Source organism: Dermochelys coriacea, chromosome 20, assembly GCF_009764565.3.
Source record: "Dermochelys coriacea isolate rDerCor1 chromosome 20, rDerCor1.pri.v4, whole genome shotgun sequence".
Classification (NCBI taxonomy): Eukaryota; Metazoa; Chordata; order Testudines; family Dermochelyidae; genus Dermochelys; species Dermochelys coriacea.
The window spans coordinates 17,361,923-17,389,884 of NC_050087.2; the positions used below are offsets into that span (position 1 = coordinate 17,361,923).

The window sequence follows — 27,962 nt, forward strand, 5'->3', positions numbered from 1 at the left end:
CAGGGGGAGCCCCAGGAGCGGGGCAGCGCAATGGGCAGGGTCTGGCTTTTAGTTCTGGGTCTGTGCAGCGCCTGGCATGGGGTGGGGGGGCTGGGCACTACTATAATACACCTACTAAATGCCACTTACTGTGCTGATGGAGGGTGTAAATGGGCCCCTCAATCCCCACAGATTCCCCTGGAATGTTACCTAGCACAGACCCCGACCGAGATCAGGGCCCCATCCCGCCAGGTGCTGCCCAGACCCCGACCGAGATCAGGGCCCCGTCCCGCCATGTGCTGCCCAGACCCCGACCGAGATCAGGGCCCCGTCCCGCCAGGTGCTGCCCAGACCCCGACCGAGATCAGGGCCCCGTCCCGCCAGGTGCTGCCCAGACCCCGACCGAGATCAGGGCCCCGTCGTGCCGCCCAGACCCTCAGGAAGATGTGGCCGTTACCCTGATGAGCCCAGCCCAGCTCAGCTCACCCAGTTTGCCCAAATCCCCTTTGCCTGGAGCTCGGGAGCAGCCGGGCCTGAGGCCCACCCCTTGGCGCTCTGGCCTCCTGGTTCTGCAGCTCTCCAGCCGCTCACCCCGGCAGGCTGCAGCCGGGCTCTGGTTCTGCTCCTCGCAGCGCTTTGCACACCGGATCGGGCCCCCGCTCGCACGGGTGGCTGCCCCTTTTAGCTGGGGAGGGGTGTGTCCCGGGCAGGAGGGCGGGACTGAAGGGAGCCCCGCTGGGGGGGCTGGTCACTTTCAGAGCTCTGGAGTCTCTGCCGGGGAGACTGGGAAACTGACAGCAGAAGGGAAAAAGGTACCAGTCCCTGCAAAATCCCCCCAGATCCTCCTCTGCCCCCTTGGCGCGGGGCACCCGAGGGGCGCAACTGGGCCCCGGGAAGGCTGGAGACCCAGGGAACCCCTCGTTCCTCCCAAGGAGCCTGACTAATTTGGTGCCACCCTGGGGGGACCTTTTCCGGCACGGCGTCGAGGGGAAAGGTGGGGAACCAGAGGGAGCCGGCGTCTCCTTTGGGGCCTGCAGAGATCAGGTCCGGTCCGTCCCGTCCCCCGAGTTTAGCTGAGGTCACTTCAGCCGCTTCTTTCTCTGCCCCTGTTCAAAACCCAGATTCTGACCCCACGCGGTGCCGCTGTCCCGATGCCCCCGGCCCCTCGAACAGCCGGTTCTCGTTAAACCGACACCTTTCTTCTCGCTTCGCCAGGTCGGGACGGGGCGAGGAGAGTCTGACGCGGGGACAGGGTTTCTCCCAAGGTAAGCGAGCGACGATCCCTGGCCTCCTGCTTCCTCAGCTTCGCGTTCTTCGCCGGGCGACTTTCCAGCCGGATTCCCCGGCCCCTCGTTGGGCAGGACCAGGACAGGAGCCCGGAGAGTCGGGAAATCTAACTGCACCCCAGGGGCGTCGATCGGGCTGTCCGTGGTCCATTCGGAAAGACAGCGAGGGACAAAGGGGCGGCCCTCAGAAGTCCCCAACTCCTGACCAAGTGGCTCTGGAAGAGGCTGGAGTATTTTGCTGGGCCCACTTTTTCTCCTGGTTCCCTGCCCTCCAGCCCGGCGAGGGGAGCCACGGGCTGGGATGGCTCCGCTCGGAAGCAATCGGAATATATTTTTGAGGGCACGGTTCTGGGCTGGACTGAGCCGGGGGGAGGGAGCTCTGGTCAGTCTCCCAGCTCCAGAGGTTTGTCATTAGACTCCAGCGGCTTTACCCCTGTTTTCCACTTGTGTACGGGCGGATTGGGGGCTGGGGTGGCTAGTGGCTGGGCCAGCTGGGCAGGGGCTCGCAGAGCGGCTCCCCGGGCCTTGGGGAAGGGAAACGCGGGAGCGGCCCAGTTCTGGAGGCTGAGATCGGAACGGGATGGGGGCTCCCAGGGGAAGCGCCTTGTCTTTGGCCCCCTCAGCCTGCAGTTTGATTCCCAGTTGGAGTTTCGGGCCCCCCACCCCTGTCTGGTTCTTAGATCGCCCCTGCCACAGCCCTGGGGACCAGAGTCAGGTCCCTGGGCCCAGCCTGGCCCACCACAATAGACGCTTTGGGCAGCTGCCCTGGGACAGCCATCTTGGCTTCTCCCTACACATCTGGGTGCCAGGTGAGGGTGCCGGGTGGTGCGGGGGGATACGGGGCGGTCCGCGGGCTGGTGGGGGGAGGGCGGACAGCGTCATGCTTCTAGCACATGGCCCAGGGCTGGGAGATGGGGGTCAAATCCCCAGCTCTGCCAGCGACTTGCTGTGGGGCCCTGGGCTGCTCACTTAGCCTCTCCGGGGGGAACTTGGGGGCCATGACCCCTTGATTGGGAGATCCCAGGGGCAGGGACTGGATCTTATTGTGAGTCTGTGCAGTGCCTGGCACAACAGGGCCTGATCTCGGTCAGGGTCTGGGCAGCGCCTGGCGCAACGGGGCCCTGATCTTGGTCAGGGTCTGGGCAGCGCCCAGTGCGACGGGGCCCTGATCTAGGGTGGGGTCTGGGCAGCGCCTGGCGCGACGGCGCCCTGATCTTAGCCGGGGTCTAGGCCACGCCTGGCACAACAGGGGGTCACAACCTCGGCCGGATCTCTGGGTACTAAGTATCGAGTAAGCAATACCTCATTTCTCCTCCAGTCGCTGGAGGCCAGATCTCCCCCAGACTCACCCTCCAGGTGGAAATGCCCCTGGTTTAACAGGCTCCCACACCTGCAGGAGGTTTACGAACTATGTTGCAGTAGTGCCCCCAGGCCACAGCTGAGTTCGGGGCCCTGGCGGGCCTGGTGCTGCAGACACAGAGGGGCAGAGCCTAGAGCTCCCAGGCTAAGATCCCAGTTCTGCACGTGCAAAAGCAGTTGCAGAATCAGGGCCATAAATCACAAGAGCCTGTTTCCTGCATCCCCACATGCAGAAATGTAGCTGCCTCTGGTGTGGAACGCGGCAGCCATTTGGAACGGGAAGTGAGGGAGAATCCCGGCTCTGGGGGACTTTAAGGGGGTGGAATTTAGGGGGAGGGGCCAGTAATAAGTTGGGGAGGTGAAGGTCTGGATCGGGTGGCGTTTCGGTGGGTGGCCGGGGCCCTGATGGGATAGCCCACCCCGGCAGGCAGGCTGGGTGCGGCGGCCGGCCGTGGGGGAGGTAACGGTGGGGACAGTGCCAAGGAGCAGCTGAGACGTGTGATGTCAGAAGGGAAGGATCAGAACCGGGATCAGCCGATTAGGGCCGATTAGCAATTAACTCCTCCATGGCCACTACTAAGAGCTGCTGGGGGAAAATCCTTGCGCAGCCATGGCTGGGATCGGGGACCCCCCCCATTGTGTGTCCCCCCAAATTCAGGGCCCCCATCGTGCTGGGTGCTGCCCAGACCCCAACCGAGATCAGGGCCCCATTGTGTGTCCCCCCCCAGTCAAGTGTGGGGCCCCCATCATGCTGGGTGCTGGGACATGTACTGTGAGAGCTCACATGGGGAAAACTGAGGCACGGAGTTGGGGAAGGGACTCAGCCAGGGGATCAGAGGCAGACATGGAACCCAGGTGTCCAGGCTCCCAATCCAGTGCTGCAGCACCTCTGGGGCGGCCACCTGGCCCCAACATCTGCTGCTTTCAGCTTCTGCGCAGGCTCCTTGCGGGGGGGGTCTGGGGCGGCCAGGCAGGGTGCAGGGCTGGGGGCTGGGCCCCGATCCCTCCCCACCCCAGGCAGGACAACGGGGCAGGAGACACCCCCCCCCCGGGGACATTCTTGGCGGTGGCTCAAAAACAACAAAAGCAGAAGGAATTTCTGTGCCCAACAGGGGTGCCCCACGGGTCCCCCATTCTCAGCGCTGGGCAGGGAGGGGCCGCGGGTAGCTGGGCCCAGTCGTGCTGGGAGATAAACTCGAGCTGGTTGGGGGATGGACTGGGCCCATGGGAAGGGGGGGTTGGGGAATGGGGCAGCAGCAGCAGGGGGGAGGCTCAGGCTGGGGGGGCTTGGCCTGCGAGGGGGGGGTCATAGGGCTGTGGGCAGGGGAGGAGGGATGGGGCAGAGGGTGGGGGGGGTCCTGGCCTGCAGGGAGGATCGGGGGGATCAGACCCACATCAGCCAGTCTCTGTCTCCCCACATCATAGCTTGAGGAGCCCCCAGCCTGATTCTCCCCCCCCTCCAGTCACTGTCCTGGGCCATGGGGGCTGCTTGGCCCAGCCCTGTCTGGGTCAGGGGCGGCTGCCACACCTGGGGCTGGCTGGGTTTGGGGTGAGTGTGTGGGGTGCAGCTGCTCTGGGCAGAGGGATAAGCCTGTTCCCAGGGGCCATGGGAATTGTGGGATCCCCTGGCACACTCCATCCCCCAGATCAGCTTCCCCGGTATCCCTCCAGCCCCACATCTGCCCTCCACCACCCAGCCCAGCCCCATGGACCCAGCTAGCCAGGCTCCCCCTGTTCCTTGCCGCCCCAGTCTGGATCCCTGGACCCAGCCGCTCCGGTCCAATCTCCAGCGCCTGACACCCCAGAGGCCCCAGCCCCCTGCATTAGCGGCGGGTCCTTCCTGACCCCCTGCGGCTGCCGAAGCCCTGAAGCCTGCGGCTGTTTTTTGCCCTTTTGAGCCTCTCTGCTCCCTCCCATCTCGGCGCTAGGGCCAGGAACAGCATCGGGGGGTGGGGGGGTTGGGCTAAGTCCTGCCTTCTTGTGGGGGGGGCTCTGTGCCATTTGGGGAAAGTGAAAAGGGTCCCCCAACCTTCCCCCATTCCAGATCTGCCCCACAAGCTGCAAGCCCATTTAACGTGCTGCGGCCCCTCTCTCCCACCCCCCGGTCTTTGCCAGAAGGGGAGGATTCACATGGATGCCCCCATTTTGGGGGCCCCATCTCCCAAGGTGCAGCCCTCCCCACGGCTCCCCCCGGTCCCTGTGCAGTGGCTGGACCCCGTTTGGGAGGGAGGGGGGCTGGCTGAATGGCTCCGTTGTGCGAGCGAGGCGCGGGTGGCGGGGGAAGGTCAGACAATCGCTGCTTTCATGCCAGGCCCCGGCGGAAGTAGGAAAAGTCCCTAAGGGGGTCTGGGTGGGGCCTGTGGCTGGGGGGGGGGGCTCAGAGCATGGGGGTGGGGAGCTTGGGGGTGGGATTCCAGCTGGGATGGGGGTGGGGGCTTGATTTATTTCCTGCAGCTCCCCCCTGGGGCAGAGACAGGGGCAGGAGGTCCAAAATCTGTAGGGCTGTAGCATGGACCATCTGGAGGTCCTGCCCTCCTCCCATGCCAGCCCCTCACCTGGCCTCTGAGCCCATCCCCACGGCCGCAGAAGGGGGAACGGGACACGGGCCCTTTCCCCTCTGACCCAGCCCCAGGCTGGGGGAGGCAGGGGGCAGGGCCCGGGGCCTGGCTGGGGTAGCCTGGCCTTGGCCCATAGGGTGGATTTCGGGGCACCCTGTCCATGTCTTTGCCACAGGGTCGGCTCTGAGAGTGGTGTCTGAGGCCCAGATGCCCCGGGGATGGGCACCCTCGAGGGGTCACTGCTCTCAGCGCCGTCCCAGGGCCCAGCATACCATGGGTGGGACCAGACCGGCCTCGCCAGGGGTTGCCCTAGAACGGGGGCACTGATCCACGGCTGTGTCTGCGCCTGGAGCTCCTCTAGGCAGCTGCCTCCCCGGCCGTGGCCCCCGCACTCTTTTGGGGTACTTGCACTTGCTGTGGGGGGCCGGCGGGGGTCAGAGTTGGGCAGGTCACGCAGTCACTGGGGGCCGGGTGGGCTCAAGGCCGCTGTGGCTCAGAACAGCGCTGGATGCAGGCGTCTGAGAAAACCCAGTCTCGGCCAGGAGCAAGCCCGGGTTTCTGATTCACTGCGTCCCCCCCCCCCAGCACCCCCTGAGGCTGGGTCCAGCCGACCCACTCCACCCCGGCACCAGCCTGGCGCCAGCACCCTCCTTCCCAGCTGCGTAGCTGAGATGCAGCCAGGATCCCTGTATAACCAGCCCCTGTGCCCCACCCCAGAGGTAGCTGCATCTCAGCGCTGGGGGCGGGGTCCCTGTATAACCAGCCCCTGCTCCCCTCCCCAGAGTCAGCCGCCTCTCGGCACGGCAGGGCTGGGATCCCATGCGTACAGCTCTGGGCGTGAGCGGCTGACGCTGAAACCCGAGCCCCGGACCCATGTGAGCCGGGCCCAGACTAATTGGTTCCATGTGCTGCCCAGGGCTGTGCAGGGGGGAGCGGATCTGCCTTAAAGGGGCAGCGCTGAGGTCTGGGGTGGGGGAGAGTGTCCCTTCTGTGATCCTCCCCCCAGGCTGCAGCCTGGCAGCCGGGCCCTGTAGAGACCGGTCCGTGTGGGGCACCCATGGGGAGAGCACTTAGACACAGGGCCCTGGGGTGTGATCTGGGGGCCCAGAACCCCCCTCCCAGGCCTGGATCTAGAACCCAGGAGTCCTGACTCCCAGTCTCCCGACACATGCAGCAAGGCTGGGGGGTGACAGTCCCTGGGTGGTGGAAGGAGGGAGGCACAAGCCAGGGTCCCTCTAACCCTACTGGATCCCCCCAGCTCCCTGGTGCCCTGGGGGTTCCTGACACCCCGAGCAGCAGGATTAGCAGGACCTGAGCTGGGCTGGAGGGACGGGGTGGGGGGGTCGATGGAAACACCCGGGCAGCGCGGCCCCCACCCCTCGGGCGTGTCCTGGAGCCAGCGCCCTGCAGCTCCCAGCTGCAAAACAAGCAGGAATGTGGCAGCTTTGCCCCGGCCTCCTGGCCTGCTATAGGCAAAGCCACACGTGGGGGCTGTGGGGCGGGAGTGAGGGGCCGGGGGGAGCCCAGGGCTGAGGTTTCAGGGGGCTGTGGGGTGGGAGTGAGGGGCTGGGGGGGGACCCAGGGCTGGGGTTTCAGGGGGCTGTGGGGCGGGAGTGAGGGGCTGGGGAGGGACCCAGGGCTGGGGTTTCAGGGGGCTGTGGGGCCGGGGGGGGACCCAGGGCTGGGCTCGCAGGGGGCTGTGGGTCGGGAGTGAGGGGCCGGGGGGGGAGCTGAGGGCTGGGGTTTCAGGGGCTGCGGGGCAGGAGTGAGGGGCTGGGGGGGGACCCAGGGCTGGGGTTTCCAGGGGGTTGTGGGGTGGGAGTGAGGGGCTGGGGGGGACCCAGGGCTGGGGTTTCCAGGGGCTGTGGGGCGGGAGTGAGGGGCCGGGGGGGGAACCCAGGGCGGGGGTTTCGGGGGGCTGCGGGGCGGGAATGAGGGGCTGGGGGGGGAGCCAGGGCTGGGGTTTCAGGGGCTGGGTGGCAGGAGTGAGGGGCACTGGCAGGGCTTGGGGGGGGCACCCAGGGCTGGGCTAGCAGGCGGCTGTGTGGCGGGAGTGAGGGGCCGGGGGGGGGAGCTGAGGGCTGGGGTTTCAGGGGGCTGCGGGCGGGAGTGAGGGGCCGGGGGGGAGCCCAGGGCTGGGGTTTCAGGGGGTTGTGGGGTGGGAGTGAGGGGCTGTGGGGGGGACCCAGGGCTGGGCTAGCAGGGGGCTGTGGATCGGGAGTGAGGGGCCGGGGGAGGGGGAGCCCAGGGCTGGGGTTTCAGGGGCTGCGGGGCAGGAGTGAGGGGCTGGGCTGGCGCAGCAAATTCCCTGCAGCGTGTGCCCCCCCAGGTCAATGTGCCCTGGGGCAGTGCCGCCCCCCAGCCAGCCCCACTCTGGCTCCTTCAACCCAGGACAGCCTCGGCGGCCCCTCCTTGCTGCGGGGGGCGCTCTCCTCTCCTCCATGGGCCGTGGCCGGGAACGGGGGGGCTCGGTGTCCCGGGAGAGCGCCCCCTGCTGCCCCACCCCCTCCCTGCAGCACAGCACCCCCTAGCGCTGCACTGGGGCATTGGCCTGCCCGGGGATCGCCTGCCTGCCGCGTCCCGCCCCAGAGGTGGCTGCATTTGGGGCAGGAGCCAGCTCTCTAGCTGACCAAGGCGGCGGTGGGGTCCAGGGCAGAGCCAGGAGCTGGCAGGGATCCCACGGCGCCAGCTGTGGTCAGGAGCGATGGATGTTCCAGTGTGTGGGAGCCGGGGCCCCGGGCACCGGCCAAATCCCTCCCCAGCTCCCGGGGCCGAGGGCAGGGGCTGGGCTGGGCCATGGCCCTGCCCCGCCCAGCGCAAGGGAAAGCAGCGGTGGCTCCTGGCCAGGGGCTGCTCTGAGCCCGGTTCCCCCAGGGCCGAGCGGGCCCCGTCGGGTGCTCTCTGAGCCAGGCTGGGATGCTTGGCTCCCTGGGGTGGCGCAGGGCCCCGGGCCCGCCCGGATTCCCCAGGAGCAGCTCCTCTCCCGGGGCCCCGCTCGCACAACCCAGGCTCCAGCCACCCCACCACCGCCCAGGCAGGGCCTCTCAGCGCCGGTTGACTCATCGGAATCGAAGGAGAAGGGGTGTCTCTGGGGATTGGGGTCAGGGAGCGGCTCGGCCAGCCGGCAACTCGCGGCCCTCGCTGGCTCCTTTCCCTCGCCCCGGCCTCGCCCGCGGTCTCTGTGCATCCCTCCCCGTCCCGTTCGCTTCAGCGGGGCTTACGGGCTGCCCTGCCCCTCTTCTCTCTGTGTGTCCTTTCCCTTCCTTCCCGTGTACCCACCTCCAGGAGACCCATCTCCTGGTCTGGGCAGCGCCCGGTGTGACGGGGCCCTGGTCTCGGTCGGGGTCTGGGCAGCGCCCGGCGCGACGGGGCCCTGATCTCGGTTGGGGTCTGGGCAGCGCCCGGCGCGACGGGGCCCTGATCTCGGTGGGGGTCTGGGCAGCGCCCGGCGCGACGGGGCCCTGATCTCGGTTGGGGTCTGGGCAGCGCCCGGCGCGACGGGGCCCTGATCTCGGTTGGGGTCTGGGCAGCGCCCGGCGCGACGGGGCCCTGGTCTCGGTTGGGGTCTGGGCAGCGCCCGGCGCGACGGGGCCCTGATCTCGGTTGGGGTCTGGGCAGCGCCCGGTCGAGACGGGGCACCTGATCTCGGTCGGGGGTCGGGGCAGCGCCCGGTGTGACGGCGCCCTGGTCTCCGGTCGGGGTCTGGGCAGCGCCCGGTGTGATGGGGCCCCTGGTCTCGGTCGGGGGTCTGGGCAGCGCCCGGCGCGACGGGGCCCCTGGTCTCGTGTTGGGTCTGGGCAGCGCCCGGCGCGACGGGGCCCTGATCTCGGTTGGGGTCTGGGCAGCGCCCGGCGCGACGGGGCCCTGATCTCGGTTGGGGTCTGGGCAGCGCCCGGCGCGACGGGGCCCTGATCTCGGTTGGGGTCTGGGCAGCGCCCGGCGCGACGGGGCCCTGGTCTCGGTTGGGGTCTGGGCAGCGCCCGGCGCGACGGGGCCCTGATCTTGGTTGTGGTCTGGGCAGTGCCTGGCACGATGGGGCCCTGATCTCAGCTGTTGTCTGGGCAGCGCCCGGCACGATGGGGTCCTGGTCTCAGTCGGGGTCTGGGCACTACCTCAATCTTACTGTTTATTAATACAAATTCTTTCGGGATCCAGGGGGAGATGGAAAAATTTACCGTAAGTGCAGCATTGGGGGGGCGTTTCCCCCACATCCTTCAGCTCCCAAAGCCCTGCCGGGAGGGGGGGATCCGGCAGAGTCCGGTCTGTGGTGGGAGACTCAGGAGTGAAGCTGATTTTCCTAAATGCACCGGCTGGCAGCTTGCTGCATGGGTGGGGGGCAGAGCACGCCTGGGGGTCTATCCGTGGGTCAGAGGAGGGGAGTGGGGTCCAGTGGTTAGAGCAGGGGGGGCTGTGGAGCCAGGACTCCTGGGTTCTGTCCCAGCTCTGGGAGGAGAGTGGTGGTCCAGTGGTTAGACCTGGGGGCTGGGATCCAGGACTCCTGGGTTCTGTCCCAGCTCTGGGATGAGAGTGGGTCCAGTGGTTAGAACTGGGGGCGGGGAGCCAGGACTCCTGGGTTCTCCTCCGTTCAGTGACTGACATTCGGTGCCTTTTGCTCCGCAGGGCAGCGACCCGTCGCCGGATGAGGTGGCGGCGTGCTCGGGTGGGCGAACGTTCGGCACGGGGGCAGCATGGTGCCGGCGTCCCGTCTCCCCTGGCACAAAGGCAGAGTGATCGGAGGGCCGCCTGCCGGCGGGGGTGAGAGCGGGTCACCGGCCACAGGGGGCATGGGGGGCACCACCCCCCGGGACCAGAGGGGTCGAAGGGTCCCGGGTTGTGCAATGAAGGGCTCACAGGTGACTGCCCAGGGAGGGGGCACCCAGCTGCACTGCCCGACGGGCCAGGGACCCACCTGCTTAGCACCAATGTAACCCACTGAGACTGCAGCCGGGCAGCTCCCCTTGGCGGGGCAGGAGCTGGGGGGCAGGGGGGTGGGAGGGAGCCTTTGGGGGTAGCTGTGGGGCATGGGGGCTCTTGGGGAGGGAAGGGACGGGGGGACCCGTGGCCGGAGCAGGGGCTCCCGGGGGAATGGGCAGTTAGATGCAGCACACGACACAGCTGGGTCCGGTTCATTCGCCCCAAGCGGCTCCCCTGAGGGCCCCTCCAGAAGAGGCTGCAGCGGCTGCCCCTCGGGTGGTCAGGGGGGTCCCCAGCTTTGCTAAGGGCGGACCAGGGGGAAGGGGTGCCCCGCTCTGGGCAGGGCAGGGGGTGACACTCACAGGGGGGAGCGTAGGAGGAGGGGCTGCCCCAGAGGAAGGACCCTGCGTGGGGCGGGAGGGGGGGCTGCTGTGCCCCAGTGGTTCCCAGAGCAAGGCCCACGGCTGCCTGCCTGCCTGGCACCCAGGGCCCTGCTCTGCGCCCTGCGGGGGGAGCCGGGCCCCTGGGGGTAAAACCACCCCCTCCCCACTGGCCACAGGGACCTGGGCTGAGACCTGCCATGCTTGGTGCACAACGGGCCACACACAGGCCTGAGCTGGGGACGACCCTGAGCCCCCCCCCCGGGGCTGGATGGGAGCCGGCGCCTCCTAGGGGAAGGGCCTCTTGTTGCTTTTGCCTCATTGCCCCCGTGCCCCTGGCTGGGGGGGCTGCAGGCGGGGGTTGGCGGGGGACTGAGCGTGGCCCAGCCAGCAGGAAATTCTCACGTAGCCGCCTGCAAAACTGTTTATTTTTAGAGCAAATCTCTGCCATATACGGAAAGGACCCGGGCTGCGGGGCCCCTTCCCCCCCCTCCCTGTGCACCCCCACTGCCCCTCCTCCTCTCACGCCCCTCCCCCACTCCCCCCATTGCCCAACCCCCCTCCACCTTCCCCCGCTCCCTGTGCGCCCCCCACTGCCCCTCCCCCTCTCCACCCCTCCCCCACTCTTCCCCCGCTCCCCCCACTGCCCACCCCCTCCACCCTCCCCCGCTCCCTGTGTGCCCCCCACTGCCCCTCCCCCTCTCCCACCCCTCCCCCACCTTTTCCCCGTTCCCCCCACTGCCCACCCCCCCACCTCCCCAGCTCCCTGTGCTCCCCTCCCTGCCCATCCCCTCCTCCACCCTCCCCCGCTCCCTGTTCTCCCCTCCCATCCCCTGCTCTCCCCCCACTGCCCATCCGCTCCATCCCCAACTCCCATGCTCCCCCCCTCGCCAGCTGCAGTCCCCCTTATCGCCCATCCCCTTCCCCATCTCTCCCCACCGCACTCTGCCCTTCCCCTTCACTGCCCTATCTGCTCCCCTAGCCCTGCCCCCTCCCCGTTCCCCCCCTTCCCTTCTGCCCTCTCCCCCCGGCTCACACAGATCCGACCCCCCACCTCCCTCCCATTTCTCCAGCTTCCTCCCCCTCCCTCCAGCTGGGCCAGGAGCCCCAGGTTGTTTCTCAAATCAGCCACCAAAGGGGCCGGAGCCCAGCTTTGGGCTGGGAAGGAGATTTGGGTTTCCACTTCTCCCCTCCCAGCCGCTCCATTGAGGGTCTGCAGGGCTGGGGGGGCTGGCAGGGGGCTGCGGGTCGGGAGTGAGGGGCACCGGCAGGGGGGGGGGCAGGGGGCTGCGGGTCAGGAGTGAGGGGCACCGGCAGGGCAGGGGGGCAGGGGGCTGCGGGTCGGGAGTGAGGGGCACCGGCAGGGCGGGGGGGGCAGGGGGCTGCGGGTCGGGAGTGAGGGGCACCGGCAGGCGGGGGGGGCAGGGCTCTGGTAAGGGCCTGATCCTGCTCTGTGCTCTGCCTCCCCCCACTGCCCCCCACCACCCCGGCCAAGGTCAAGGCAGCTCCCCGGCCCCAGATGCGGCTTCCTGGGTTTGTGCCTCAAAAGCTCCCCCCCCCCCGCTTCTATTTTTAAACCATTTGTTTTATTTTCCATCTGATGCTTTAGCTACGGAGCCGCCCCCTCCCCCAGCAACATCCGTCCTGTCTCAGCCCGGCCGGGGTCGTCCCCCCAGCGGGGTCCCCGGCACTGGGAAGTCGGGGGCTGGGGGGGTCAGTGGGGAGCTCCTGCAGGGCCTGGGGGGACCAGCATGGTTGGGCCCTGCTCTTCCCCTGGGGGAGGGGGGTCCGGTCGCCCTCCCCCCGCAGCAGCTGGGCCCGAGTCCCTCCTGTCCCCGTGGACTAGGGCCTGGGGGGGCAGGGGCGGGTCCTCGGTGCGTGGGGGGCAGTGTCTGGCACAAGGGGGCCTGGGCCATGGCTGGGGCTCCCGGCTGCCATCATGACACGAAAACATCCCGGTGACCCCGGGCCCCGTCTCCTGGCAGAACCCAGCGCCTGGAAACTGACCCGGGGGGGGGGGGACTGACCGACCCAGCACCCACGCTAGCAACCCAGCCGCCCCCACCCCCCACACTGGCGCTTACACCCTGTGCCTGCCCCCCCCAGCTGGCACTTACACACACCCCCTAGTCCCCCCCAGCTGGTACTTACACCCCCCACCCGGTTGCCCCCCCAGCTGGCAGTTACACCCCCTCAGCTTCCCCCCCGCTGGCGCTTACACCCCCCACCCAGCCACCCCCCCCACCTGGCACTTACTCCCCCCATCAAGCTGCCTCCCTCTACTGGCACTTACACTCTGCACCCAGCCCCCCACCAGCTGGCGCTTACACCCCCCACCCAGCTGCCCCCCCTGCTGGCACCTACACCCCTCTGCTGGCTCTTAACCCCCCGCCCAGCTGCCCCCCCCCAGCTGGTGCTTACACCCCCCACCCAGCCCCCCGCCCCGGCTGTAGATGGGACAATCTCTTCTCTGCCCCTGCCGCGCTGGGAGCTGCGCTGGTGCCACGCTGATCTCTGTCAACCACACGCTTCTCGCCCCCCCCCGGTAGCTCCCCCCCTTGTGACCAGATCTCAGCCCCTTGCGGCCTGGGCACCAGCTGCACCGTGAACCCCGGCATCCTGTGAGTGATGCCACCTCCGGTCACTATGGCAACCTCGGGGGGGGTTGCAAAGGGGAAATACCGGATGCCGTAGATCAGATGGTGCCCCCCCCCACGGGCTGAGCAGGGGCCTCGGGGCCCAGTTATCCCCCCACCCCCCAGCGCCATTCCCAGAGCACCAGGGCAGCTGAGCCCTCTGCCTCTAAGGCCGACATCGCGGGCGGGGGGGCAAAGGCCCATCGACCCAGCGGCACGTGGAAAAATCAATGGGCGCCAGCCATGTGCCGATGTGGGTCAGGCTTTGCCGGGGGCAGCTGCCCGGGGGGGGCGGGGGGCCGTGAACAGCCCCGGTCCAGCAATGCCATTGGTGCGTTTCCGCTGCCGGCGAGGGCTGGAGGGAGGGGGCGCGCATGCCCGCTGTCTGTGTCTCTCACTGTGTCCGTGTGTCCGTCTCGCCCCCGAGCCCGGGGTCCTCTCCGGTTCTCTGTGCCGCTTGCATCCCGGCTCGGGGCTTTGCCGAGGTGCGTGGGGGGTGCGGGTGAGTGCGGGCCTGTGGGTAGGCAGCTGGAGGGGGGGCGGGTGCACCCCAAGATTAACACAGTGTCAGAGCCCCATGCTCTGGGATTGGCACCACCAGCCCCACCCCCTTGGCACCGGGTCTGTAGGGATCACGCAGGACTCCTGGGTTCTCTCCCCAGCTCTGGGAGGGGAGTGGGGTCTGGGAGAGCTGTGGTGCTGGGAGCCAGGACTCCTGGGTTCTTTCCCCAACTGTGGGAAAGGAGCTCCATCTCCCAGCCACCACCTCCTCCCCGAGCCGCGCTCCTGTCCCGCCGCCAGGCGTCGATGTGCCCGGCAGAGGGAGCCAGTCCCCTGCCAGGGAGGCCGGACCAACCCCAGGGGGGCGCTTTCCCCTCCCAGCGAGACGCTGTCTTGGTCCAGTTCCCAGCCCCCTCCCCTGCCCAGCATCAGACTTGCCAGAGGCCTGGCACCGGGAATGACCCCGCCAGGAGCTCCACTTGGCCAGGGGGCTGGAAAGTCCCTGTGGCTCCCTGGCCCCCATCACTGGTTCTCTGCGCCTGGCTCCTTTGCAAAAATGCCCTTGGCATGACGGAGCCAGGGGGCCGAAGCCCCAGCGGGCCCCCCCTGCAGCTGACGGAGCAACGCCAGCTCACCCCAGCTGAGCAGCCTGGCCAAGCAGCTCACGTTAATGCCTGGCTGGGGAATGGGGTCCAGTGGTTAGAGCTGGTGGGGGTCGGATCCAGGACTCCTGGGTTCTCTCCCTGGCTCTGGGAGGGGAGTGGGGGCTGGTGGGTTAGAGCAGGGTGGGGCTGGGAGCCAGGACTCCTGGGTTCTCTCCCTGGCTCTGGGAGGGGAGCGGGGTCTAGTGGGGGGATGGGGGGCATTGGGGAGCTAGGACTCCTGGGTTCTCTCCCTGGCTCTGAGAGAGGAGTGGGGTCTAGTTGGGGGTCAGAGCAGGACTCCCCCCCCCCAAGGCACCGGGCTCCACACTGGGTGTGGGGACCCTGCTCTGGGCTCCAGGCATGGATGGAGTGGGGAAGGGACCCCCTGCAGTAGGAGGGGCTCTTGGGGGAGGGAGTGGGAGGGTGGGGGACGCTGTGGGTCAGTGGGAGGCCATGTCCCCACCCCGTGACTGGCTGAGCAGGCTGGGGAGGGGACACCTCGTAGGACCCCCCAGTGAGCGGATGGGGGAGGGCGGGATCCATGCTGCTGGCGCAGGGCCCAGCCTAGCGGGGCCAGGAAACCAGACGCAGCAGATGGGAAAGTGCTGGGGGGGTCTGGGCGCTGGGTCACTGGGAGTGCGAGAGCCGGGGCGGGGGTACGGGGCCTGAAGAGTCAGGCTTCAAGCAAACTGGGATCTTGGTGGAGGGGAGCGGGGCTGGGAGCCAGGACTCCTGGGTTCCCTCCCAGCCCTGGGAGGGGAGGGGGGCTGGTGGGTTAGAGCAGCGGGTCTGGGAGCCAGGACGCCTGGGTTCTCTCCCCAGCCCTGGGAGGAAAGTGGGCGTGTAGTGGTTTGAGGCAGGACTCCTGGGCCAGCCAGTCCCCTCGGGGCTGGGGGGGCCTGGAGCTTGATGGGCCCCCTGGTCAGTCTCCTCCCCCGGCCGTGTTCTCAGCCACGTCACTGCCTCTTGTTGCAGGTCGTGGGGCTGCGTCTTCCCACTTGCTAAGAACTCCCCAGGATTTTGGTGATCGGCTGAGGCTTGAACCCGGGCCGGGATGGCACAGGTGCTGCACATGGAGTCCGGTTTCCCAGGTGAGTGCTTGTGCTCAGGGCACAGGTAGTGCAAAGACCTCTGGGCCCGCTTTGCAGAGCTCACGTGTGAAAGCAGGAGTCTGGGCCAAAGTCTGCCCTCAATGCGGTTTCAGTAGAACCCAACAGCCTCACTTCCTGTCCAGTGCAGCGGTGCTGTGGGGTATTAGTCAGCTGCTGCCCTCCACCCCAGAGGCAGGTGCATTTTAGTGCTGGGCAAGTGATCGCTGTATAAACAGCTGCTGTGCCCCACCCCAGAGGTGGCTGCACTCTACCCATGAGATAAGGAAGCTGCCTGGGCACCTATAGACGGTAAATTAGTTTTCTAAGGACCTTTGGGTTCCTCCAGGGTGCACGGCGCTGGATAAATCCAAATCACAGTGTTCCTGGTTTCTGTTCCCAGCTTGGGGAGGGGAGTGGAGTCCAGTGGTTAATGTGTGTGTTGGGAGGGGGGCAGGGAGCCAGGACTCCTGGGTTCTATCCCCAGCTCGGGGAGGGGAGTGGGTTAGTGAAGCGGGGGCTGGGTGCCTGGACTCTGGGGCTCTAGTTACTGATGAACTTGGGGTAACTTTCTCGTGGCTCAGTTTTTCTCTCTCTGCAAACAGGGATGGGGGCGGGGGCGTCAGCTAACGTCTGTGCACCCCCATTGACCCCTTCCCTCCCCTGGCTTGCAGGGAAGCCCACCCCGACCTCCCCCGCCGCCTTTGGGGCCCAGGAGCCGCAGCTGCCCTACTCGGTGGAGACGCCGTACGGCTACCGCCTCGACCTGGACTTCCTGAAGTACGTGGACGACATCGAGAAAGGCAACACCATCCGGAGGGTCCCGGTGCACCGGCGGCCCCGCTACGGCTCCCTGCCCCGCGGCGCCGGCTCCTGGTGGACTTCCACCGAGTCCCTGTGCTCCAACGCCAGCCTGGACAGCCGCCACTCCTCCTACTCCTACTGCACCACCGGCTTCTACCCCCAGTGCGGGACGGGCGCCTTCAACGCCCGCGTGGAGAAGACCCTGCTGGACGCCCGCAAGAAGCTGGAGGACCAGGCGGGGGCCCTTGGGAGCCTGCACAGCAGCGTCTCGGGCTCCACCAGCTCCCTGGTGGGCGGGCAGCCCCCCGGCAAGCTGAACGGCGCGCAGGCCGGGTTCACCCCCCTGGGCTCAGGGCTGTCCACGCCCGTGTCCCCCAGCCCCGGGCACCTTCAGCACGTGCGGGAGCAGATGGCCGTGGCCCTGAAGAAGCTGCGGCAGCTGGAGGAGCAGGTGAAGGTCATCCCGGTGCTGCAGGTGAAGATCTCGGTGCTGCAGGAAGAGAAGCGGCAGCTCAGCGTCCAGCTGAAGAGCCAGAAGTTCCTGGGCCACCCAGGCGGGTTTGGGAAGGGCAAAGCCAGGGGCGAGCTCTACATCGAGATCCCGGAGGAGGACGGGGGTGGGGGCGGGGAGGGGGCCACCTCCCCGCTGCGGGGGAGGCGGAGGCTGGATTCGGGGGGCTCGGCCCCCCTGAGCCCCCCACCGGCGGCAGAGCGGAAGGAGGTGAGGTCGGTGGGGGTGGGGACATCGGAGCCGGGGCACAGGCGGAGCGTGGGGGTGGGGGTGAGCGAGCAGGAGCTGGCGCCGGAGGGGCAGCGCCAGGTCGCGCTTGCCCTGTCGGCCAAGGTCACCGTGCTGGAGAAGCAGCTGCAGAAGGCCCTCCGGGAGCTGCAGGGGGCCCAGCAGAAGCTGGCGCAGCCGGGCACAGCTGGGCAGGAGGGAGCTGCGGGGCAGCGGCGGGCAGAGGGATGCCCTGGCTGGCAGCATCAGGATGTGCCCGTCAAGGCAGACACGGTCAAGGTGATCCAGGTGCAGCGGGAGCCGGAGATCGCCGCCAGCACGGCCTTGGGCGTGGCCCACCGGCCGCAGCGGGCACAGAGCCTGGAGACCAAGGAGCCTTACACCAGTCTGCGGGCCCTGACCCGGGGGGAGCCGGGGACGCCGCCCCAGGCCGTGGTGGTGGAGACGGCCTTCCCCGTCCATGCCGCCGCGCCCCACGCTACCCCCATCCACGGCGTTAAGAAGATCAGCATTGTGGCTGAGCCCCACGGGGAGGAGACGGGCCTGGTCGGTGGAGCCTCGCCAGGTAGGGCCAAGCGCAGGCATCTGGGGGAGGGGGCGCCCTGTGTCCTTCCTCAGGGGCTCCCTGCCCCCGGGCAGTGCTGGGGTGGGGATTATTGGGGGGCAGAGCTAAATGGGAAAGTCCCTGTGTCCCGTTCCCCACCCCCCTGAGCCAGCCCATCCCCCCCCATCCAATGCAGAGCCCCCCAGGGGAAAGACCAGATCTGCACTCGTCCAACCAGCCCGACCTAAACTGGTTTGAAAGCCCAGCTACGGGGCACGTCTACACGGCGCAGCGAGGTGCGGTCTAACTGGCTGCAGCTCAGGTGAGTGAGCGGTGGGTAGGAGTCGAACACAAGTTAGCAGACCAAGGTCAAAATCATAAGGGCGTCTGGAGTTTAATGTGACCTCCAGATTCCTCTTGACTCTGCGATTTGTGGGGCTTCATTAGGATCTTTACTTGAGTTAAGGGTAAGAAGACAGCTGGGTTTTGCAGGGAACAACATGCTCTGAGTTCATAGGTCCATCGATTAGAACCAGGTTTGGAAGGGTCAGATTTTTCTCAGGGACTGTTGATGTCACGGCACAGACCCAACCGAAAGATCTCGCCCACGGTAATCAGCGAAGTGCACAGGTGGGCGAAGCCAGCAAGCCACTGCTTGAGATGCCGTCAGCGTTTGACTTCAGGCTGTTCCCCTGGGCTTCTCGGACCTGTGCCCCGGGCGGTTTGGGTTGGACCGGTTGCAGCGTGTTCAATTTTGGACGCTCAGCGGCTGCTGTAAAAAACAATTCCTGCCTGCCCCACCGTAATATCCCACCACTGGGGAAATAGCAAAGCAATGCTTGAACCCCGTCAGCCAGCACCACTGGGAAAACCGAAATCGATAAAAATAGAGAAAAGATGCTTAAAAATAAACTGTGCTGGCCATCAAAATGAGACCAAAATAAACCCACTGGCTGCCGAGCCTTGCACAGCCAGCTGGGCCGCAGTGACCGTGGGCTCCAGTCTCCTGGGGAACATGGGCCCTGGCACTTCGGGCATTAGAGGGAGATCTCGCCAGAACCCAGCCCGTGTTGAGTTTAAAATGTCCAGCGTCCGTCCCCGTTGGAACCAGAGCAGAATCCGGTGCCAATGGCATCCCAGCGTCCCCAGGCGATGCTCTGGAACTGCTCCCCGCGAAGCCAGGCAGGACTCTGGGGGAGCCTCCTCTCTGGGAGCAGCCTGTCTGCGGGACACACAGCTCCCCCGGCTCCCCCCTTCCTGGCTCTGACCTCGGAGCATCCAGCATCCTTTGCCCCCCCTGCGCTTCCCACAGCGAGTCCGCTCAGGCAAGGTCCTGTGGGGGCCAGAGGGTCCTGCCCCCCAACTCCACAGTCAGACGGGACTCTCAGCCAAACAATAAAACAGAAGGTTCATTAGACGACAGGAACAGGGTCTAACACAGAGCTTGTAGGGGCAGAGAACAGGACCCCTCAGCCAGGTCCATTTTGGGGGGCAGTGAGCCAGACAACCCCATCTGCCCTTCACTCCATGTCCCCAGCCAGCCCCAAACTGAAACCCTCTCCAGCCCCTCCTCCTCTGGGCTTTGTCCCTTTCCCGGGCCGGGAGGGCACCTGATTCCTTTGTTCTCCAACCCTTTAGCTCTCACCTTGCAGGGGGGGAAGGGCCCAGGCCATCAGCTGCCAGGAAACAGGGTGTCAGCCATTCTCTGTGTCCAGACCCCTGCCCACACCTGCCCTCTAGGGCTCTGCAATGATCATACACTCTTATCCCACCCCCTAGATACTTAAGAACTGCATGGGGAAACTGAGGCACCTCCACAATATCCAGAGGAAACATTAAGAACAGTTTTCAGAGTAGCAGCCGTGTTAGTCTGTGTTCACAAAAAGAAAAGGAGGACTTGTGGCACCTTAGAAACTAACAAATTTATTTGAGCATCAGCTTTCGTGAGCTACAGCGATGAAGTGAGCTGTAGCTCACGAAAGCTTATGCTCAAATAAATTTGTTAGTCACTAAGGTGCCACAAGTCCTCCTTTTCTTATTAAGAACAGTCCCGCTTCATCACAGTCGGCTCCTGCAATAACAGCGCTGGCTGTCCCCTGTCTCCTGCCTGCCCGAAATCAAGGGGGGGAAGGGCACCGCTGGCCGTCCCCCATCTGCTCAAAATCACAAGGGGACACCGCTGGCCGTCCCCCGTCTCCTGCCTGCCTGAAATTGTGGGGGGACACCGCTGGCCATCTCCTGTCTCTCACCTGTCCGAAATCACGGGGGAGGGGCACCGCTGGCCGTCCCCATCTCCCGCCTGCCCGAAATCGTGGGGGGTTGTTTGGAGAGGATGGTTGGGGCCACCTGCTTAGAGCAGGCAAGAGAGACTTTAAGCAGCCTCCTCCCTGGGGAGATCAAAGAGGGCTGGGAATCCAGGAGCCTGGCAAGCTCTGGTTCTTTTCAGTCCTTTCCCAGCGGTTGGATGGATAAACCTACTTGCACCCCAGTCCCGTTGCCCGTGCCTCTGGGGTGGCTCCAAGCTTGTTTCCTGGGGCCCCAGCTCTCTCCACAAATGTCCGGCCTGTCCTTGGGGGAGGGGGTCTGAGCCTCCTTAGCTCCTTCCCCTCCCCCTGTCTTGCCCAGACCCTGTGTCACTTCCAGCAGCCTTGGGGCTGCTCTACCTCATGCATGGCCGAGCAGAGAATACCCATAATGCCATGTGCTCTGGCCGTGCCCCCGACCCGGCCCCCTACACCTGGGAGCAGCGACCTCGGAGGTGCACTTCCACCCCGGGGGTGGGGCGAGCATCACTGAGAATCAGGCCCCTTCATGTTGACTGAGGGGTCTGTGGTCTCACAAGTGGAGTTGAGGGGGGGCTGGATGTGGGGGGCAGCTGGCCTAAGCCTCAGAGCTGGAAGGGGAGATGGGGGGTAGCTGCGGGGAAGGCCTAGGAGGGAGCTGGGGGGTGGGGCGGGGAAAGGGTTGTGCAGGGCTGGGAAACCACACAAGACAGTGAGTGCAGCGCAGGACACCTGGGTCCCTTCCCAGCCCTAGCTGGGGATTGTAGCTTCATGGCTAGAGGTCCTGCGAGCCCAGACCCCTGGGTCCCCCTCCTGCCTAGAGGTCCTGGGAGCCCAGACCCCTGGTTCCCCCTCCTGCCTAGAGGTCCTGGGAGCCCGGACCCCTGGGTCCCCCTCTTGCCTAGGGGCTCTGGGCTGCTGGAGCTGAGGCCGGAGTGTGAGATTTGATTAGCGTCCTTGCTCATTGCATCACCCAGTGTCATCCCCCCCCGATTGCCCCACATGCTGGGTGGGGCTGGAGGGTGGAACGGGACCTGCTGGGGAGGCAGTGGGCCCATGGACGCAAGGATTGCTGCTAAGGGGGGGCAGGAGATCTCTGATCCCATCTCCCAACCAACTCCCCCACTTAGAACCTCTTAGAGCCCCTCCCCCACACTCCACCATCCCCCTGCCCGCTGGGCACCGGTCACAGCCTTGCCGGGTCCTGGTTGTGTCGGGCCAGGCCCAGCTGGCATCCGAGCATCTCCCCTCCCCCGCCAGCCAGCCCAGGGTCAGTGGTGCCACCTGGGCATGGCTTCTGTGTCTCTAACCCTGCCCCCCTTTGCCCCCCCTCCAGAGCCCCCCGGAGCCCCCCAGAAGCCAGAGGCCCCAGTCATCCCGGACTTCGTCCCAGCTCAGCCGGCTGCACCATATCCAAGCAAGGCAGAGGACCCAGGTGAGGGGTGCGGTGGGCCAGGGGCTTCAGGAGTGGCCAAGGAGCTTGAGGGGCTGGGGGCCCGGGCCCGTCTCTGATCCTGGCCTCTCTGCTTGTCTCCCCGCAGCCTCGGCTCAGGGGGGCATCAGAACCGGCATGAAGCGGCAGGAGGAGGCCCCGGAGATGGCGGGCAGGAAAAGTTTCCAGTTTGTGGGCGTCAATGGCGGGTAAGGAGAACTGCAGAGCAGGAGGAGAGCTGGGAGCCAGGACTTCTGGGTTCTATTTGGCAGCTGTGGAGAGGAGCGGGGTCTAGTGGTTAGAGCAGGAGGGCTGGGAGCCAGGACTCCTGGGTTCTATTTGCCAGCTGTGGAGGGGAGCGGGGTCTAGCGGTTAGAGCAGGGGGCCTGGGAGCCAGGACTCCTGAGTTCAGGGAGGGGTGCGAGGCCTGGTGCTGCCCTGCCAGCTCTGAGCCCTTTCCCCACCTCAGGTATGAGTCCACTTCCTCGGGCTCCAGCACGGCTGAGAACTCCTCCGACAACGAGAGCACGGAGAGCGAGTACCATGAGGCCAGCGAGGGGCCCCCGGCGGGGCAGGTGCCGGCCCCCCAGAGAGTCCCGGCAGAGGGCGACATGGCGACGGCAGGGGAACCCCCCAGCATGGCACAAGGAAGCGCCACTGGGTAACTGTACAGGGGTCTGCGCCCTCGTGTAAGGAGAGTGGGGTTGGGGGTTAGACCAGGGAGCCAGGACTCCTGGGTTCTCTCCCAGCTCTGAGCAGGGAATGTTGTGCCAGGGATTTGTCTGGATCCTAGCTGGGCTAACGCCTTCAGCACCTGGTTGGGCTCTGCCCCCACCCAGCCGGGACTAACCTGGGCCCAGGCTGGGCTCTCAGGACTGCAGCCGGAGCCAGGATCATGCCCTGAGCAGCTGGCTCCTTGGCTTCCCTCTGTCCTGCACCACACCTGGGGAGGGCAGCTCTCCCCTCCAGCCACCTTGCCCTGGCCCTGCTGCCTGTTAGACCCAACATAACCCCTTGGATGCCGCTTTCAGGGAGCAGCCCTCTCTGCAGGACTCACTAGAGTCCCTGGCTCGTCATCTCATCCCCCCCCCAATTCAGGATCCCCCTGCAATGGGTTAGACCTCACTAGCCCCCTGCTCCCACCTCTTGTTGCAGGACAGGACTCAGCCCAGAGTTGTTAGCGGCCTGTGAAATCCTGCAGAAGTACCTGGAGAGCCCAGACATGCTCATGGACAAGGAGATGGTACGGAGAGATAAGGGGCCCGTGCGCGGGTCTAGAACCTGGGACCTCAGGGTACGACAGCCCAGGCTGCTTCTGCCTGAGCTACAGGATCTGAAGCAACTGCTGTTCACAGAGTGGCCACTGCATGTGGGGGGGCGGGGACAGTGAACTATCCTGGTGCAGGCTGTGGGTGGAGGCAGGACTCCTGGGTTCTCGCTGCTTTCTCCTGGCAGAGGGCTTTCCTCAGCGAGCCCAGAACACATCCTGCCAGCCTAGGGCAGCGAGACACGGCCCAGCTTCCTGCCCGGCAGGTGGTTTAATGGACGTGGAGGAACTAACAAGAATAATCCCTAGAGCTCAGATCCCTTTGAAAAGCAGGTCACAGAATCGTCATCTGAGAAACTGAGGCACTGGGAAGGGACGTGACCTGCTCCAGCTCACCCAGCGGGCCTAGGGCAGAGCTGGGAGGAGATCCCTGGGCTCCTGAGGGCCAGGGCAGTGTGCTACCCATTAGGCCATGCTGCCTCCCTTCACACTGCCCTCTTGGCTAGCTGCAGGGAGCACCCTGGGAAGAGCCAGGGGTTATACAACGCGAAGACCCGCCGAAGAGCCCATAGAGGGGCTCAAACAACCGGGAAATTCCCCGGCAGGATTCTGCCAGCGAAGCAGAGCAGTGCCAGGAGGTGAAAGTGAGGTGGCCTTAAAGTGAAATGAGGCACCTCATTCATGTCAGCTGAGAGAAACAGGGTGGGGGGATTGAAACAGAGCAAAAGCAGGTGCCAGGCAAAGATTTGCTCCTGTCAATTCTTTGTACTAGGGTTAGGGGGTAATGACCCCAGCCAAAATCAGGGACCAATCATGCTGGGTGCTGCACAGCTCCTAGCTGAGCCTGAGGGGGTCTAGTGGTCAGAGCAGGGGATCTGGGAGCCAGAAGTGACGGGTTCAGTCACAGAGACCCCCTTGAGACTGTCACCTGATGTGCTGAGACTTTGAGACCTTTTTCCCTGCCAACTTGGGACTCCAGAACCCTGCCTTGTCGAGCCAGACACACCAGCCTGCCGCAATCCAGACCCAGGGTCTGAACCAGGCCCCCAAAGCTGCAGACGTAACTGAAAACAGCTCAGCAAGTACTCCCGTCTCCAGCGCCCAGACACCCAGCTCCCAATGGGATCCAAACCCCAAATAAACCTGTTGTACTCTGTATAAAGCTTATACAGGGTAAACTCATAAATTGTCTGCCCTCTATAACACTGATAGAGAGATATGCACAGCTGTTTGCTCCCCCAGGAATTAATCACTTACTCTGGGTTAATTAATAAACAAAAGTGATTTTATTAAGTATAAAAAGTAGGATTTAAGTGGTTCCAAGTAATAACAGACAGAACAAAGTGAGTTACCAAGCAAAATAAAACAAAACACACAAGCCTAAGCCTGATACATTAAGAAACTGAATACAGGTAAATCTCACCCCGAGAGATGTTCCAATAAGCTTCTTTCACAGACTAGACTCCTTCCTAGTCTGGGCCCAATCCTTTCCCATGGTACAGACCTTGTTAGTTCCAGCTCGGGTGGTAACTAGGGGATTTCTCATGACTGGCAGCCCCCTTTGTTCTCTTCTACCCTCTTTTATAGCTTTGGCACAAGGCGGGAATCCTTTGTCTCTCTCTGGGTTCCCACCATTCTTCTAAAAGGAAAAGCACCAGGTTTAAGATGGATTCCAGTACCAGGTGACATGGTCACATGTCCTGTGAGCCCCCCAAGCCTTTGTTCTTCTAGGCCTGACTCACAGGAAGGCTTGCAAGTAAACAGAGCCATCTACAGTCAATTGTCCTGGTTAGTGGGAGCCATCAAGATTCCAAACCACCATTAATGGCCCATGCTTTGCATAATTACAATAGGACCTCAGAGTTATATTTCATATTTCTAGTTTTAGATACAAGAACATTCATACACATAGGATGACTACACTCAGTGGATTATAAGCTTTGTAATGATACCTTACAAGAGACCTTTTGCATAAAGCGTATTCCAGTTACATTATATTTACACTCATAAGCATATTTCCATAAACATATGGAGTCCAACATCACACCAGGACTCCTGAGTTCTGTCCCAGCTCTGGGAGGAGAGTGGGGGCTGGTGGCTAGAGCAGGGGCCGTGTCAATTCCTCCAAAAGCTCACGGGCGACACCTCTCTCCCCATCTCCCCCCAGAAGGCCGCCTACACCCTGGTGCTGCAGGACTGGCTGCAGCTGTCGTGCCACAGGGAGGCTGCCCCTGAGGCCGTGGGGGGGCGCCTGGCCGCATACCGTGCCCTCTCACCCCGGCTGCTGGAGTTCGTCCTCAACATGGCAGATGGGAATGGGAACACGGCCCTGCACTACACCGTCTCGCACTCCAACTTCCCCGTGGTCCAGCACCTCCTGGAGACCGGTGAGGGGCCACGGAGGGGAGAGTGGGGGCTAGTGATTAGAGCAGGGGGTGTGTGGAGAGCCTGGACTCCTGGGTTCTATTCCAGCACTTGGATGGAGGTGGGAGCTAGTGGTTGGCACAGCGGGGCTGGTGGGGGTGTCTCCCCCTACTGACTCTGTTTCCCTCCTCAGGCCTGTGCAACGTGGACAAGCAGAACAAAGCAGGCTACACGGCCATCATGCTGACGGCACTGGCTGCCACCCGTTCCGACAAGGACATGGCCACCATCCAGCAGCTGCTGCAGCTGGGCGACGTCAACGCCAAGGCCAGCCAGGTGTGGGCGGGGGCAGGTCAGGAGCACGGGGGCGCTGGGGACTGGCCGGGGCGGGGGAGATCTGGCTGGGAGCATGGGGGGCTGGGGACTGGCTGGCCAGGAGTGCAGGGGGCTGGGGACTGGCCGGGGGGGGCAGGGATTGGATGAACTAGCCTGGGTGCAACCCCTTCCATCCCACCTGGCCCCCGCCCCACCCCACCCCCTTCCCTATGGACTCCTCCCTCACCCCCCCAGCTCGCTCTCCCCCCCCCACCCACAGACACCCCCCCACCCCTCCTGTCCCCTGTGGACTCCTCCCCCTATAGATCTCTCCTGAAATTCGCCCTCCCGGCCTCCTTCCCCCATCAGTCTCTCCCCTCACGCTGAGTTTCATCCTTCCCACCTGCTCCCATGGATCAATCCCACAAGCTCTGCCTGACCCCGGGCTCCCCGCAGGCGGGGCAGACGGCCCTGATGCTGGCCGTGAGCCACGGGCGCCAGGACATGGTGGGGGCTCTGCTGGCCTGCACGGCCGACGTGAACCTGCAGGACGCCGACGGCTCGACGGCCCTGATGTGCGCCTGTGAGCACGGCCACGCCGAGATCGCCCGCCTGCTGCTGGCCACGCCCGCCTGCCACGTGGGCATGGCCGACCACGTGAGTGCCACGCCCGGGGGGCAGCCAGGGACTTTGTCAGCATCCCCGGCCTGGGTAGCTTAAAGGGGGGCCCTCGAAGTGAGGATGGGGGGAGACCCAGCTTTGCAGATACTCTGAGGGGTGTGGGGGGAGCTTATGCAAATGTGGTGATGTCCTGATTTGCATATTGGCCTATGCGTCAGCCCTCTGCGTAACCATTCCCCTACTGGGTGGGTGCTAGCTGCTTTGGGGCAGCCAGAGGGGCCAGGAGCATTGGGGAGGGGGCAGTTGCGGAGACGGGACAGGTCACCCCAAGCGGGCGCCCCTGACCCCGTCCCCCCCGGCAGGATGGCAGCACGGCCCTGTCCATCGCGCTGGAGGCTGGGCAGAACGACATCGCCGCCATGCTCTACGCCCACATGAACTTCGCCAAGCCGCCTTCCCCGGTGAGTGATGGGTGTGCCCCCCACCCCTGCATGGCACCCCTGGGTGCAGACAGAGCCCGACCTGGGGCATGTAACACGCAGCCCCCCACACTGATACAAATGGAGCAGGGCTATGCCAAGGGGCAAGTCCAGCTTTCCCGGGCTTGGGCGCTGTTTTTCAGCGCCCCCCGCCGGCTCCACCAGTCCCTAGTGGCTCTAGCTGGGGGGAGCCGTGGGGCAGCGCTGCCCCGAAAGAGGGAGCTCTGGCTGCGGGGCGTCTGGGAGCCCCGAGGATGGGGCAGCGAGCAGGCCAGGCAGAGCTGGGGCCAGCAGCCCCTCGGCATGCAGCAGGAGCAGGCTGGGTTAGCTCAGGGCCCAAGGCCCCTCTGGGAGACAGAGCCTGCAGGGGCTGGTGTCCTCTCCCAAGGGTGGGATGGGGGGACAGTGTCTTGGGTGGGGGGCAGGCCTGGGCGTGTCTCACACATAAAGACACCTGCAGATGCAGACCGAGCTGGGTGGGCTGCTTCTGGAGTGGTCAGTGCGGCTTAGAGCCAGCTGGCCCCCGGATCTGGGCCGTTATCCCTGGCTCTGAGAGAGGCTCCCTGAGCACGGCTGAGAGGACGCCCTGGGCTGGGACTCAGCAGCCCTGGGTTCGAATTCTGGCTCTGTTGTGCATGAGCAGTGGCGTGTCCCGTCCCTGCTCCATGCCTCAGTTTCCCCAGCTGTTAAATAGGGACAGGGAGCGGAAGGACAGGGCCAAGGCCGGGTCGACACTGAAGGCAAAATGTTCTTTCCAGGGGACCCCAAGGCAGCCAAAAGCCGAGACCGCAGCAGCCGTCCTGCCCACCGAGGCTAAGTAGCGGAGGAGGGACCTGCTCTGTTTCTCCCCCCTCTCGCTGGCAGCAGGGGGCGGCATTTCCGCCCAGGCAGCCCTGAAGACAGTGACCGAGATGTGGGGCGGGTCTCGAGGGCATGCCGTCCACCCCAAGCACTGAAACTTACGAAGGCCCGTCCCTCCTGCGGTCCGAGCCAAGCCACTGGAGCCTCTGTGCCAGCCGGAGCCGGGGGGCGGCTGCCGCTGGCTGGTGGGAGTTGGGATGGATGTCGGGGGGCAGCAAGGACACGAGACAAAGGAAGCTGGAGACAAGCTCAGTGGCGGAAATCGGGCAGCTGCGTTTTCTACGTCTCCGCTGGATTAGGTCCCACATGGAAGGACCCGCGACTGTGGGCCCTGCCACAGCTGGTTTGATAGGCTCCACTCCAGCAGCAGCTGCATCGCCCTGGCCTGCTTCTGGCAGACACAGGATTCCCATCCAGGGGCCATTCCTACACGCCCTGGAAATTCACGTGAGCCGGGAGCTCCCCTCCCCTGTCCCCCATTGGACTGTAGCTGGAGACGGGGGGCTCTTTGGTGCATTGTGGGTACTCCATCCATCTTCAGGTGACAGACACAGACTCCTCCTGTGTGTGTGACCTTGGGCAAGTCACATTCTGTTGCTCTGTGCCTCAGTTTCCCCTCTGGATTTTTTTCCCCCACTTAAAAAACTTGCTCTACTCAGTGTTATTTCTGTGATGGAAGCAGCTGGGGTTCTGTTTCTAGAATCGATTTTAAAGGGAGCAGGTTTTTTTAAAAAAAACCTTCCTAAAAATTCCAGCCTGGTAAATATCCACACAACTCATAGGGTGTTAACTCTCTGGGAGGTTGCATGGATTAATTACCCTACCTGGCCAGTAGGGGACAGCACCTCCTCTCTCTATATACCTACCTAGCTCTATATATAAAAAGAAAAGGAGGACTTGTGGCACCTT

The 27,962-nt window shown here is 65.0% G+C and overlaps 1 protein-coding gene across 3 annotated transcripts; it reads left to right on the top strand.

Moving 5' to 3' along the window:
• The first annotated feature begins 709 nt into the window (after nucleotides 1–709).
• KANK2 (KN motif and ankyrin repeat domains 2) lies at nucleotides 710–27,962 on the top strand. Of its 3 annotated transcripts, none has more exons than XM_043506320.1 (14): nucleotides 710–791; nucleotides 1,195–1,244; nucleotides 9,803–9,937; nucleotides 15,233–15,348; nucleotides 16,020–17,453; nucleotides 21,051–21,149; nucleotides 21,256–21,355; nucleotides 21,616–21,807; nucleotides 22,302–22,389; nucleotides 24,581–24,800; nucleotides 24,971–25,113; nucleotides 25,549–25,749; nucleotides 26,076–26,174; nucleotides 26,951–27,962. In XM_043506320.1, exons 4-14 carry the CDS (start codon nucleotides 15,312–15,314, stop codon nucleotides 27,011–27,013), a joined length of 2,676 nt encoding a protein of 891 aa, XP_043362255.1. In that variant the 5' UTR covers nucleotides 710–791; nucleotides 1,195–1,244; nucleotides 9,803–9,937; nucleotides 15,233–15,311; the 3' UTR covers nucleotides 27,014–27,962. The 3 variants fall into 3 exon arrangements, with proteins under 3 accessions (XP_043362255.1, XP_043362254.1, XP_043362256.1); XM_043506319.1 differs by having other exon boundaries at nucleotides 718–791; nucleotides 1,101–1,244; XM_043506321.1 differs by lacking the exon at nucleotides 9,803–9,937 and having other exon boundaries at nucleotides 718–791; nucleotides 1,101–1,244.